The following is a 14,464-nucleotide window of genomic DNA, read 5'->3' on the forward strand; positions in this document are numbered from 1 at the left end:
CAGAGGGAGAAGAGGGAGCAGACTGGGAAGAGGAGGTGTCGGAAGCTGAAGGGGCCACAGGGTTTAGTGAGCAGGGAGAGTCTGTGCCAGAGAACAACAGTCCTGACTCAGATGCAGAAGCGGAGGCTGGAGAGGAGGGGAGGCCATGAGACAGAGATGAGCCAGGCTGCTGATGAAGCCAGGGAATCTCCCTGTCCCGCTGCAAGAAGCTGCCCTCCTCCCTGGTCTCCCAGAACACACAGAGGAATGAAGAGGGCAGAGCAATGAGAGACAAGGCGATGGAGCCTCAGATCACTTGGGAAGGAAGAAGACTTGGGGAGTTGGGGGAAGGTGGGAACCTTCAGTCTTCACAACGGCCTCACTGGGGCAAGACCTCCTGGAAAGAATTGCTGAGACCACTAGGCATGAGCTATGGTTTGTTTCCTTCGATAAAGAGTTAACTTTGCTGGCCTTGGGCAAGTTGTGGTTTCATTGCTGACCTACGCCTGACATCACGATTGCCTCTCCCAAGCTGTGCCCACTGCCAGATTGCACACGTGTTGGCACACACGGTTTGTCAGCAAAACATAAAAGACGCTGAAGGGCACAGGGACAGAGGGTGCTGCCTTTTGCCGAGGGAGAACACCTGTCCGCCGAGCTGACTGGCAGAGGCTCTCCAGGGTTCAGGCAGGGGACAATGCCAGCCCTATTTGGAGATCCCAGAGATTGAACCTGGGATCTTTTGCACGCAAAGCAGATCCTCCTCCAAGGAGCCATAGATAGACCGTCCACAGGCTGAAAGTGCTTTGCCACTGGGAAAGAGAGAGAGAATGACTATTTCCCTTGGCTGGGGCAAGCGCACAGGTGCCCCCCTTCTGCAATCCCAAAAAAAGATGTTGTGGATCTGGATTAGAGAAGGTTAAGGGGTGATATGATAGCCATGTTCAAATATATAAAAGGATGTCAATAGAGGAGGGAGAAAGGTTGTTTTCTGCTGCTCCAGAGAAGCGGACACGGAGCAATGGAGTCAAACTACAAGAAAGAAGATTCCACCTAAACATTAGGAAGAACTTCCTGACAGTAAGAGCTGTTCGGCAGTGGAATTTGCTGCCAAGGAGTGTGGTGGAGTCTCCTTCTTTGGAGGTCTTTAAGCAGAGGCTTGACAGGCATATGTCAAGAATGCTTTGATGGTGTTTCCTGCTTGGCAGGGGGTTGGACTGGATGGCCCTTGTGGTCTCTTCCAACTCTATGATTCTATGATCTGCACAAAATGCAAGTAGTTTTAAGTGTTATGTCCAGAGGCACATTTAGAAATAATTACTATGATTTAAAGGAAAGAGTACCTCCCTAAAGTCAGGGGGAGACAAGCACTCTGTGGCCTGTGTGGGACCGGTCGGCCTGAAATTTGACATTTCACCCTGTCTAGATGGAAGTTGGAACTTGTGGCCTCGTAGGAGAAAGTGAAGGTTCCATCCAGTCACTCTGCTTTGGGTAGGGCGTGAGAACCTGACTTGGGGAATGCACCTTTTATTTGCTTACTGTGGGCAATGTCTACTTTCTGAAACCTGCCTTACTCAGAAGGAGATAAGTGTGCCGGGTGCAAGCAGACTGAAAAACCTCAAAAGGTGTGTGATTTGGCACAGCTCTCCAGAGCTAAAAGAACGAGTCAAAGGGCCCCCGATTCTGAACTCTCTCTCGTTCCCACTTACTGCCTTGCGGGACAACTTCAGGAGAAGTAAATAATAATAATAATAATAATAATAATAATAATAATAATAATAATAATATTTATACCCCGCCCTTCCCAGTCAAGACCAGGCTCAGGGCGGCTAACAACAAGAATATCAAAGCAAGCATAAAAGAAACAATTCAATGCAGATTAAATACTATGTTCAAATTCAATTTAAAAATTTGGAATCTACAAGTGCAACCTCATTTAAATATCTGTAGGATAAAACCTTAGGGGAGGGTAACACCGGGGTCAGACTGAGTCAGTCCAAAGGCCAAGCGGAACAGCTCCGTCTTGCTGGCCCTACGAAAAGATGACAACTCCCGCTGGGCCCTAGTCTCCTGAGAGAGAGCGTTCCACCAGGTCGGGGCTAGTACTGAGAAGGCCCTGGTCCTGCTCGAGGCCAGCCTAACCACCTTGTGACTCGGGATCTCCAGCATGTTATTATTTGTGGACCTTGATGTCCTCTGCGGGGCATACCGGGAGAGGCGGTCCCATAGGTACGAGGGTCCTAAGCCGCATAAGGCTTTAACGGTCAAAACCAGCACCTTAAACCTGACCCTGTACTCCACCGGGAGCCAGTGCAGCTAAGCAGTAAACCATATACCAATCCAGAGCGGAGTCCCTAAGGTGATTGGATGGCGTCTTGTATGCCTAATTCCGGCAACTCCTGCAGCCAAACGTCTTGCTCTGCTTTCCTTCAGACCACCTCAGCAAGGTCCTCCATGAACACTCCCATCAGCCCCCAGCAAGCATGGCCAAGGGATGATAGGAAACACAACAACAACAACTTATTATTTATACCCCGCCCATCTGGCTGGGTTTCCCCAGCCGCTCTAAGCGGCTCCCACCACCATCATCACCACCATCATAGCGATAAAAGATCAAACATTAAAACCTTCCCTAAACAGGGCTGCCGTCAGATGTCTTCTAAAAGTCAGATAGTTGTTTCTTTCCTTGACATCTGATGGGAGGGTGTTCCACTACCATCCCTAACCATATGTCAAGATGGCTGAAGCTGATAGGACTTCTAATGACACCAGGAAGGTCACAGGGTTGCTAGTTTCTGGCTTCTCGTGTTGGACATTTTGGTTCAAATCTCCCCTCAGCCACAGAGTTTCATAGTTCTTCTCAAGGTTGTTGCAAGGATACTAACAATAATTTATTATTTGTACCCTGCCCATCTGACTGGGTTTCCCCAGCTGCTCTGGGCGGCTCCCAAGAGAATATTAAAAACATAATAAAACATCAAACATTAAAAAACTTCCCTAAACAGGGTTGCCTTCAGATGTCTTCTGAAAGTCAGATAGTTGTTTATTTCCTTGACATCTTCTGGGAGGGCGTTCCACAGGGTGGGCGCCTGAATGTTAATAAGCCAGGAGCCAGGCCCTGTTTGTGGCGCCGCCACTGGTGCTGCCTCCTTAGCACTGACCAGACCTTCTTGGTGGTGGCTCCCCATTTATGGAACGCTCTTCCTGGCGAGGTGTGCCTTGCTCCTGGATTATTAACATTCAGGAGGAAGTTAGAAACAATTCCTTTGGCACCTGACGGCCCAAAGATGCTTTTCCTGGCAAACTTGAAATGAAACCTTTGCCTTAGGTGGATGTTTATAAAAGGTTAAATGTTTTTGCATGTTATTTGCTGGTTTTCTTTCTTGCTTATGCCACCCTTGGCTCTTTAGGGAGGAAGGGTGGGGTGGAAATTAAGTAAGGCCACCTACATATCATGCATTTCAAGCAGGGATGGGGAACCTTTGGCCCTCCAGGTGTTGCTGAACTACGGCCTCGGCCCTGTACACCTGAATGAGCGTCTCCACCTGCATTGTTCAGCCCGGACACTGAGGTCCAGCTCCGAGGGCCTTCTGGCGGTTCCCTCCCTGTGAGAAGTGAGGTTACAAGGAACCAGACAGAGGGCCTTCCCGGTGGTGGCGCCCTCCCATCAGATGTCATGGAAATAAACAACTATGCAACTTTAAGAAGACATCTGAAGGCAGTCCTGTATTGGGAAGCTTTTAATGTTTGAGGTTTTGTTATGTTGTGGCTGGGGTAGTCCAGCCAGATGGGCAGAGTAGAAATAATAAAATTTATCATCATCATCATCTCTAGCGCCAGCTACTGTTGGACTCCCTGAATTCCACCCTCACCCCACCCCCTGTCCCAATGGTCACAAGTCACTACACTGCTAGGTATTTGTAATGTGGCACAGGGAGGGTGAGATGGCGCTTCACAGAAAGAGAGTCCCAAAACTACTGGGTGCATATAGGACCTATTGGAAGCTCCTCAGGAGAGGCAGCGGGGTGTAGTGGTTAGATTGTCAGGCTGGGTCCTGGGAGACCAGGATTCAGGTCCTCACTCAGCCATGAAGTTCACTGGACCTTACCTCACAGGGCTGTTGTGAAGACAAAACAACCTGCTTCAAATAAAATGGAGGGAGCAGGGGAGGAATAACTGTGTGAGACACCTTGAGCTCCAAGGAAGAAAAGTGAGATACAAATAAAATAAAATAAAATAAGCAAGCAAGCAAGCTTTTTGGAGCCCAGTCAGTAAGGTTGCCATTGGGCCAGGCACCCAGGGAATTCGCATCCTCTATCAGAAGTATTGGAAGTCCCCGATTCCATTTCTGGCTGCTGAATTGCTTCATTTCCTTCTCCCTTTTCCTATCTGCGTCTGTTTGCTAGGCGTAGACTGTTGGGTCAACAAGAATAATAAAAAAGCGAAGCACCACCCTGTGTACACTGTCAAGATCCTGGCTCCCGGATTCAAACCTGCCTTTACAGGGTAGAGGCCGGAAGATCCACCCATTTTGCCATGACGACATCAAAGCTGGTGTGTGAAGCAGTCTGATCCCGGACCGTCTGCCATGAATGACACCCGAATCTACAGGGTGTCGGGCGACAGAGCAGATGGGCAGACCGGGCAAGGGGTGTTGTAGCTCAGAGGCAGAGCATCTGCCTTGCATGCAGAAGGGCCCAGATTCCATCCCCGACAGCATCCCTGTACCCCATGTCCACCCCCAAACTGTCTGTTTATTTCATCCCTCCTCCTCCCTGCTCCTTTTATAGCCATTCCTTTTTTCTTTCTTTTTTAACAGCTTCTCCCTTTGATCTGCTTCTTTCCTATTCCCAGTTTATTATCATTAGCCTTGGAGTTATAGCTGCTGCCAGCATCCGTCCGACCCAAATGCTCCTGTGCATGGTTGCAGTGCTGTGGCTCCCAGTTAGTCTCACCCAGCAAGGCGATTCTGGTGTCCTTAGCGCTGTTGCATTGCTAAGACCAGGCTTCAAGAGGCAAACAGGCCCCGTGTGTCCCAACTGGGATACTTTGGGGTCCGATTGATTTTCCGTGTGCTCTGGTCAGACCTCACCTGGAATACTGTGTCCAGTTCTGGGCACCACAGTTCAGGAAGGATACTGACAAGCTGGAACGTGTCCAGAGGAGGGCAACCAAAATGGTCAAAGGCCTGGAAACGATGCCTTATGAGGAACGACTTAGGGAGCTGGGTATGTTTAGCCTGGAGAAGAGAAGGTTAAGGGGTGATATGATAGCCATGTTCAAATATATAAAAGGATGTCATATAGAGGAGGGAGAAAGGTTGTTTTCTGCTGCTCCAGAGAAGCGGACACGGAGCAATGGATTCAAACTACAAGAAAGAAGATTCCACCTAAACATTAGAAAGAACTTCCTGACAGTAAGAGCTGTTCGGCAGTGGAATTTGCTACCAAGGAGTGTGGTGGAGTCTCCTTCTTTGGAGGTCTTTAAGCAGAGGCTTGACAGGCATATGTCAAGAATGCTTTGGTGGTGTTTCCTGCTCGGCAGGGGGTTGGACTGGATGGCCCTTGTGGTCTCTTTCAACTCTACAATTCTACGATTCTATGATTTCTGTGAGAGAGATGCTCAATGATGCCATTTCCAGACAAGTCTATTCAAAGGCTGCTGCTTTCAACTGAATTTCCCTCCCAAGGACTGAAGCCTAAATCCCGGGCTGTAATGGAGGATGGGATCTAACATTGTTTAACTAACAAGGGCTGGATTGCGCCAGCTGCCATGGGCGCTCCCCAGCCTATGGCAGGTAGTTAACCAGCACATGGCAGGTAGTTAACTCTTCATTGTCAAAGTTGGCACAGTCATGTCTACAGCTCCAAATATAAGGGACGCGGGTGGCGCTGTGGTCTAAACCACCAAGCCTCTTGGGCTTGCCGATCGGAAGGTCGGCGGTTCACATCCCTGTGACAGGGTGAGCTCCAGTTGCTCTGTCCCAGCTCCTGCCAACCTAGCAGTTCAAAAGCACACCAGTGCAAGTAGATAAATAGGTACTGCTGCGGCGGGAAGGTGAAAGGCGTTTCCGTGCGCTCTGGTTTCTGTCACGGTGTCCCGTTGCGCCAGAAGTGGTTAAGTCATGCTGGCCACGCACACAGCTGGAGACTGCGCCTGCATGGAAATGGCCCCTGCTCATCTCATTTCACACCCCTCCTGGTTCTGGGAGACAGTAGTGCAGGAGAAGATGGGGAGGCACCCAACTTGCTTCTTCCTCTGATCCCTCCTGTGCTCCACCCTCCAGCTCTGAAGCTCCCCCTGCCTCTCACTCTTGCCTCCTGGCTGGTGCAGGCCCCCACAAATTGCGCTCCTCCTCTCCCGAGTCAGACTCCAGCCCTGCTCCCCTCCCCGACCCCAGTGCACACTCATCAGATGGGCAACCCAGCCAGATGCGTGGGGTATAAATAAAATCATCACCATCATTATCATCATCATCTGTGTCCTGCCAGTCCCTGACATTGCCCTTTATCCTGGCAGAATCAGGAACAGAGAATCTGCCTTATGCTGAGTCGGGCTGTTGGTCCATCTAACTCAGCATTGTCAACACTGGCCAGCAGCAGCTCTCTCGTATTTCAGGCAGGGATCCTTTCTCAGTCGAACCTGGAGATGCCGCTGGGAACTGAACCTGGGACCTTTTGCTTGCAAGGCAGGTTCACTACCACTGAACTGCGGACATTTCCTTACACGCAGAGGCAGCCTTGCCTAGAATCAATGTTGGTCCACCTAGCTCAGTACTGTCAACTCTGACTGGCAGCAGCTCTCCAAGGCCTCAGTTTTTTCCATTATTTGCTACTCATCCTTTTAACTGGAGATGCTGGGGATTGAAACCAGGACCTTCTACATGAAGGCAGGTGCTCGGCCCCGGTGAAAGGCCTCGTTGCTATCCGCTGCTTTTCCCAAGTCAATGTACTTGCCCCTTTAGCTTCAGCTGTGTCAGCTCTGGCAGGCAGCAGCTCACCTGGGCTCAATAAGAGGTTTTTCCTCCACTACCTGCTACCTGAAATGCTTTAAGCTGGAGATGCTGGGGTATTGGACCTGGGGTTTTAACCCTAAGCTACTGACTTTTCCCTGCCCCACATATTGAGTTGCCTGGCCCCACTGACTCCCCTGACTGGGAGCATCTCTCCAAAAGGGACTCCCTCAGCCCTACTTGGAGATGCCAAGGATTGAACCTGGGAACATCTCAAAGCAAGTGCTCTGCCAATAACATTATGGGCATAGCCAGGGGGGCAGCTGCACCCCTCAATCAAGAAAAAAAAAATCTAACTAAAAGTAGAAATAATCAGAATATTTGAAAATGAAATAGCAGGCCTAGTAAAATAGGCGGAATTTTACCCTACCATGAAGAGGGCTCTGCTCCTCTCTCTTCCTCAGCAATGCACCCCGGTACCTACAGCCGTCATTTGGTACCTTTCAGAGAGTAAAGACCTGCCGTGTTTACTCTCTGAAAGAGAGCGCTGTGGGTTAAACCACAGAGCCTAGGGCTTGCCGATCAGAAGGTCGGCAGTTCCAATCCCCACGACGGAGTGAGCTCCCATTGCTCAGTCCCTGTTCCTGCCAACCTAGCAGTTCGAAAGCATGTCAAAATGCAAGTAGATAAATAGGTACCGCTCCGGCGGGAAGGTAAACAGCGTTTTCTTGTGCTGCTCTGGTTTGCCAGAAGTTGCTTAGTCATGCTGGCTACATGACCCGGAAGCTGTACGCCGTCTCCCTCGGCCAATAAAGCGAGATGAGCGGCGCAACCCCAGAGTTGTCCGCGACTGGACCTAATGGTCAGGGGTCCCTTTACCTTTACCTTTAAGGACCAAGATGACAGGGGCTTGGTGTGCACAGAAAAAGTGCCTTGGGGGAAAGGAGGAATTTGAGAAGGAAGTGCTGGAAAGGTTTTCGGCAAATCCAAGAAAACTTGTTTTAGTTTATATTTTTTTTCAGAAAAGGAGATTTTAAAAAGGCGTGTTCTTTGTAATTTTGTAAAATATAACTGCATGAAAGGTACTCCCCAATGCTATTATTATTATTATTATCCACATGACCACATAACTGAAGATTTTGACAGATTTTTTCTTTCCCTGAGCACTTGGGGGTCAAAAGAAAGTAATTTGAAACAACAACTGTGGCAGAGACATTTCATTCCGAATCTGCTAGGCTGAGCCAGACAGAGGATGGTGACAGGTGCGTGTCAAGATCCCTGATCTTTGTTCTGAATTAAATGGAGAGAGTAGGAGAGTGGGATGTCTAGCAGATAAGGGCGTCGGTGAATCAAGCTCCGTCTTACGCACACTGAACGGCAGCAGCTCTCTGGGGCTCCAGACCGGGTGGGGGGGGCCTTCCTATACCCGAGACTGCACCAAGGACCTACTCTGCGCCTCTCACTCCGACCGAGGGCCGGGCTGCATCGCCCTGGGACGAGCGCGCCTTTGCAAAGCCTCGAGGCTCTGGTTGCGCGCCTTCAGCCAAGAGGCTCAGCGCATCAGCCGGCGCCCGAGGCGGCCGTGTGCCGAGGGGCACCGGAGCCCGTCGGCTTTCTTGCCCACTCACCCGTCCGCAGCAGGAGCAGCAGGAACAGCAGCAGCAGCGCCGGGCGTCGCCCCGCCGGGCCCATCAAGCAGCGATCGCGGGGAAGGCGTCGAGGCAGGTGGCTGGCGCGCTCCGTCGTGCGTCCCGTCGAGGCGCTGCTGCAGTTCCTGCTCGCCGCGAGCGAAGTGGCTGGCAATGTCGCCTCCGCCCGCCGCCGGCTCGGCCTGAACCCATATCCTCTCCCCGCCCGCCCACAGCCCGCCCTGCACGCTTCCGACGGGGCGGCCCGCGAGGCGGAGCCGGAGGGCGGCGGGAATGCCCAAAGTTGATGGGTATTGCCATTCAAATGGTGTGTGTGTGTGTGTACCGCATCATGTGATCGATTACGCGAGCCGGGGCTTACCTGCCCCCCCCAATATTTTTTTCAAGTTGGCACCCCTGTCCAAAACAGAGGGTCATCCAACCTCTGCTTAAAAACCTCTAAGGAAGGAAAACCCAGCATCCTCCGAGGGAGACGGTTCTACTGCTCAACAGCTTATTGTCAGAAAGTTCTTGCTGATGTTTATATGGAATCTCCTTTCTTATAACTTGAAGCCATTGTTTTCAGTCCGACCCTCCAGAGCAGGATAAAACAAACTTGTTCCATCTTCCACGTGACAGCCCTTGAGATATTTGAAGATGGCTATCATCACTCCTCTCAGTCTCCCCTTTCCCAGGCCCCCAGCTCCTTCAACCATTCCTCATATGGCTTGGTTTCCTCTGCGTAAGTTCCAGCTTGTCAACATCTTTCTTAAACTGTGGTGCCCAGAGAAGTGGACACAGTATTCCAGGTGTGGTCTGACCAAGACAGAATAGAGCGGTCCTCGTGTTCTCATTTGATCAAGTCATTCTACTGGACGTACGTATAGCAAGACATTTGGACGTGTTCCGTGTTTTTGGCGTGTGAAACCATAGGAGGCACATGCAACAGGCAGGGCTCCTTGTCTGGAGTGTAGACAACCTCCAGGGAATGAAAAAAAATATTTTCCTTTTCATGGAAAAGAAGATGAAAACTAATGTTGAACTGTACTGAATCCAGACTCTCATGTAGACCTTTGGGGTGTGATGCTCCTGAGTTGCTGGGTTTGTAGATAAAATAAAATTAGAAGCATGGCAAAGAAGTACTGGACACTTTTAGCTTATGGGATACAATTTCCCTTCAAGAAGGGCAATTTGTCAAGTCTTCAAATCCCCATAGTTCAGACTATGGAGATCAGAGGTCTTCCAAAACTTGGAGATTGAAGCTCAGGCTGCTGTCCAGCCACTTCGAGGGATGACATAATCTGATTGATTCTCTTTGCATCATTAAATATATGCTGTGGCAGACATGCAAATTAGGAAGATTATAACCACTTTGTGAAAGCCACTACTGTACTAGTTTCACGTATGACAAGTGGGGGTGGGGGAGAGCTTTGGCTCTCCAGATGTCACTGAACTACAACTCCCATCATCCCTGGCCATTGCCCACGCTTGCTGGGTTTCACATCTCCGGTGGGTGGTATCCGTGGTGTTGCCTGCAGTATGAATATCTTCAGCAGTGTGCTTTCAGACATAATAGAATAAGAAATGTTTGAGGGAGAAACCTTTGGAATAACATTGGGATATCAGCTCTGCACAAGGCATGACGGATAGCAGCAACAACTGGCAAAGATAGACATAATATTTTACAAGGACAGGAAGAAACAACATGGACAGAATTAATGTCACACACAGGCAGAACAAGGATGTACGAGATCTTCACTTGTAGACTAATAAATCATTAAATGTGTCAATATGAATAGAAGTTATAAATAGTGCAGCTGTTGTATAAGGGATTGCTATTGTGACTGGAATGTAATTGAAATCAATATGATTTTGGAACGCAGAAATAAAGTAAATCATCAAACCATCAATTCTAGCGTGCGTGTGGGGGTGCACCTAAATTATGTGACTTGGTACTTGAATGATTGATATAGGGAATTGTATTGTAATTTGACATTGATATAATGAGGCTATTATTGGATTATTTTAATTGAAAACTAATAAAAATTATTATAGAAAAAATAGAAGAAGAAATGCTCAAAAATCACCTGCAGGACAAACAGGCAGATTCAGAAAACGAAGCACACTTTAACTAAATGCCTGTGATGCTGTTTGATAAACGGGAGGATGCTCGAAAATCTTGATACCGATAGAAAAATGTGCAGCTTCTTTATGAGAACCCTCATCAGGGAAAGCTATCTATGTATCATATTTTTGAAGGATAACAAGAAGAATGCCTCTCAGGACGTAAACCAGACTTGGAAGGCTGTTCACTTTAAAAATGTTTATTTCCCCTCTCATACCAGGAGAACGCCCTAGAGAAGTCTCAGAAGAGCCCGAGGGAGGCTCTGAGCCAGGGAAGTGGTGGTGGGACACGGAAGACAGATCAGAGGATGAAGTGGGAGGCGGGACAGATTTGGTTGGATGCTGAACAAGCAACAGGCTTGAGTGAGAGAGAGGAAGAACAGGCAGAAAGCACTACAGGCATAAGACAGTATACCTGAAGGAGCATCTCCACCCCCATCGTTCTGCCCGGACACTGAGGTCCAGCGCCGAGGGCCTTCTGGCATTTCCCTCGCTGCGAGAAGCCAAGTTACAGGGAACCAGGCAGAGGGCCTTCTCGGTAGTGGCGTCCGCCCTGTGGAATGCCCTCCCATCAGATGTCAAAGAGATCAATAACTCCCTGACATTTAGAAGACATCTGAAGGCAGCCCTGTTCAGGAAAGTTTTTAATGTGTGACATTTTAATGTATTTTTAATCTTTGTTGGAAGCCACCCAGAGTGGCTGGGGAAACCCAGCCAGATGGGCGGGGTACAAATAATAAATTATTATTATTATTATTATTATTATTATTATTATTATTATTATTATATTCACAGGAGCCTGCCAGCCCTCCCTTGTCTCCAAGGACACGGAGGGCTTTGCACAGGGGACCCCTTCCCAACCAAGTTTAAGACTGGTGAGAAAACAGCTGGACGGGGAGGAGACTTAGGGGGAAGTGGGAGGCCCAGATCGTCAGTTCTGACAGCTGCTTTACCAAGCCTTGCTTGGTTTGTATTCTGTTTCCTTGAATAAAGAATCAACTTTACCGCTCTTCTCTGAGTCTCCGTGCTGACCTGTAGCTGAACCAGCCCTGACATCACGCCTGCCTTCCAAGGTTGTAAAGGCAGGGACAGGGCGGGGAGTTTCTAAACCTATAAAACATACAGCAATAGCAGCCTGAAGGATTTATTTCCAGCAAAGGCCAGTACCCTTCACTCAAAGACCTGCAGTCCTAGAGGAGACAAAGTGTGTGCCTAATACTCCCATCAAGGGGCAGAGGGGATAAGTTTGGAGTCTTGATCCCCCTCCTGTGCAACAGGGGTAGCAAACTGCTGGTCCTCTGGATGTTGCTGGACTACAAATCCCATCATCCTTGACTGTGGCTGGAGCTGATGGGAACTGGAGTCTGGCAACTTTTGGAGAGTTACAGATTCCCCACCCTGCTTCACTGCAGAGCGTTGCCAAAACACCCCTTTGAGAGTCTCACAGATGAGGAAATGGAGCACCTACAAGAGTGGAAAACCTGTGGATGAGTGGGGAATTTGAACCCAGGCCCAGTGCTCCACCCACTGGGCTATATGAGCAGCAGCAGAGATACCGAAACTTTCTCCAGGTTTTCACCACGTAGGTATTTATCCAGAGTTTCCACAGGCGGTAGCCTGAGCAGCCACATAATTACAGCTTTGGGCAAACAGAACTTGTACCTTGCTTTGTAAAGCTACGGGACTCTACATTTGGGGCAGCCTTGCATAAGAGGGCTGCTAATGGGCGCTCTAATGTATACGTAAAGAGAGTTTTGGCCATCAGCTGGCTCAAAGCATTTATACCTGTATCCTCATTCCTGTGGACACGCTCGGGTCCCATTGCTGCTATTTCCTCCCCACCCTTAACATTTATTAATATTTATTCAGTTCTAGAGTAGGTTGATTATTTTCATTTCCAGGTGACCTATTTGTTGAGCATTCACAGGAACACAGGGAGTTGCCGTGCGATAGGCCATTGTGCATCCAGCTCAGTGCTATTATTATTATTATTATTATTATTATTATTATTATTATTATTATTATTATCCTCATCCTCCTCATCTCAGGGCAGTTCACAACATAAAAATACAATATAAAACCACAATATAGGGTAAAGGGACCCCTGACCATTAGGTCCAGTCGTGACCTACTCTGGGGTTGCGGCGCTCATCTCGCTTTACTGGCCGAGGGAGCCGGTGTACAGCTTCCAGGTCATGTGGCCAGCATGACTAAGCCGCTTCTGGTGAACCAGAGCAGCGCACGGAAACGCCGTTTACCTTCCCGCCGGAGCGGTACCTATTTATCTACTTGCACTTTGACGTGCTTTCGAACTGCTAGGTTGGCAGGAGCTGGGAACGAGCAACGGGAGCTCACCCTGTCGCGGAGATTCGAACCGCTGACCTGATCGGCAAGCCCTAGGCTCAGTGGTTTAACCCACAGTGCCACCCGCATCCCACAATATACATACATGATAAAACAAGAACAACAAACCAATAAACCCCTCCCTCCTCCCACAACCACTGTTAAAAGAGGTATAAGATGTTGATGGCCAAAGGCCTGAGGAACCCTACACTGAAGGCTCCACGCCCCAAGTATCACCCTCTGGAAATGTTCATCCAAGTAGGACTGGAACCACCGCAAAGCGGTGCTACCCCCCCACCCCTAACTCAAGATAGCCACTTCAGTGACTGACGGTACCTCTCCAGCATTTCTGACAAGTGTATCTTCCAGCCGCGCCCGGAGACACCAGGGGTCAAACCTGGGACATTCTGCATGCAAAGCAGATGCTCTGCCACTGAGCTACAGCGCTTCCAAATCTGTTCTGCGCAAAGTTTTGGGGAAGGTTATACAACTGAGCATTCTTTCTGCCTTGTTTGCGGGGAGGTTATGCAAAGTCGCATCCAGGATTATTCCACGCTTTACATTACAGTACATTTTGTTCTGGGAGGCGGCTGTTGCACAAGAGGGCTAAATCCACGTTAATTGTGCAAGCAGAATTTGATGATACACATGCCTGAATCCCACCCCTAAAATAGGAAATGCCCTAAGTGTTCGTGGGCACTGTGGCAAATCTCCAGGACAGGGGAGACCAGCCACTCACACAAGACCTGCCACATTCTCAATATTGCATTGAGCACATTCTGACAGCTGTGGTTGAGACGACGCACAAAAGCATCAGCCACGGCCGCCGTGGGCTGGGTGCTGCCCTCTCTCTCCTTTCTGTAGGGACACAGCATGATGTAATTGCCTCCGTGTGCGCCTAGGCAGAGGCCCCGAGGGACTTGGCTGCCGGCCAGTGCAAACGTCAGCTGGAACGTGAGGTTGTTTTGCTAACACTTCTTTCTTGCTCAGGTGTCCTGGTTAGGAATGTAGTGCCTGGTTGCCAAAATCTGGGGCATAAACGCAATGTGGAGAGGTCATGCAAGTCCCAGCATAGAGGTGCACCTTGCACCGGAATGCCACCAAAGCTGATGTGGGAGGAACCCTGAGTTGCAATGCGCAGACACAGTCACCGATTGCTTGGGGAGAGCAGGAGACTTAGGCATCTGTGGGGAGACAGGGACCTTCTCTCTCTGCAACTGCTTCAAGACCGAACGGGGCAAGACCTAACGGGGGCCGGTTGCTGTGCTCATTAGGCCTGACACTCCATGTTTTTGTGAATAGTTAACTCCAACTTGCGCAGTGGGATTTACTGCTCTGATACACATAAAGATCTCTCAATTCTTCACCAAGGCTAGCAAGAGTCCCAGTCCCATTGCAAGGGAGGATACATCCTAGCAGCTCAAAGCACTCAAGGAGG

General features: G+C 49.4%; 1 protein-coding gene across 1 annotated transcript in view; it reads right to left on the reverse strand.

Moving 5' to 3' along the window:
- PLA2G10 (phospholipase A2 group X) overlaps window positions 1–8,720 on the reverse strand; it is a 15,435-nt gene extending 6,715 nt beyond the window's left edge. The window contains exon 1 of the mRNA XM_035131504.2: window positions 8,560–8,720. Within this exon, the coding sequence (XP_034987395.1) occupies window positions 8,560–8,623 (64 nt within the window). The 5' untranslated portion in view covers window positions 8,624–8,720. The remainder of the gene's footprint in view (window positions 1–8,559) is intronic.
- Between the last annotated feature and the right edge of the window lie 5,744 nt (window positions 8,721–14,464).

This window comes from Zootoca vivipara, chromosome 14 (assembly GCF_963506605.1).
Source record: "Zootoca vivipara chromosome 14, rZooViv1.1, whole genome shotgun sequence".
Lineage (NCBI taxonomy): Eukaryota > Metazoa > Chordata > Lepidosauria > Squamata > Lacertidae > Zootoca > Zootoca vivipara.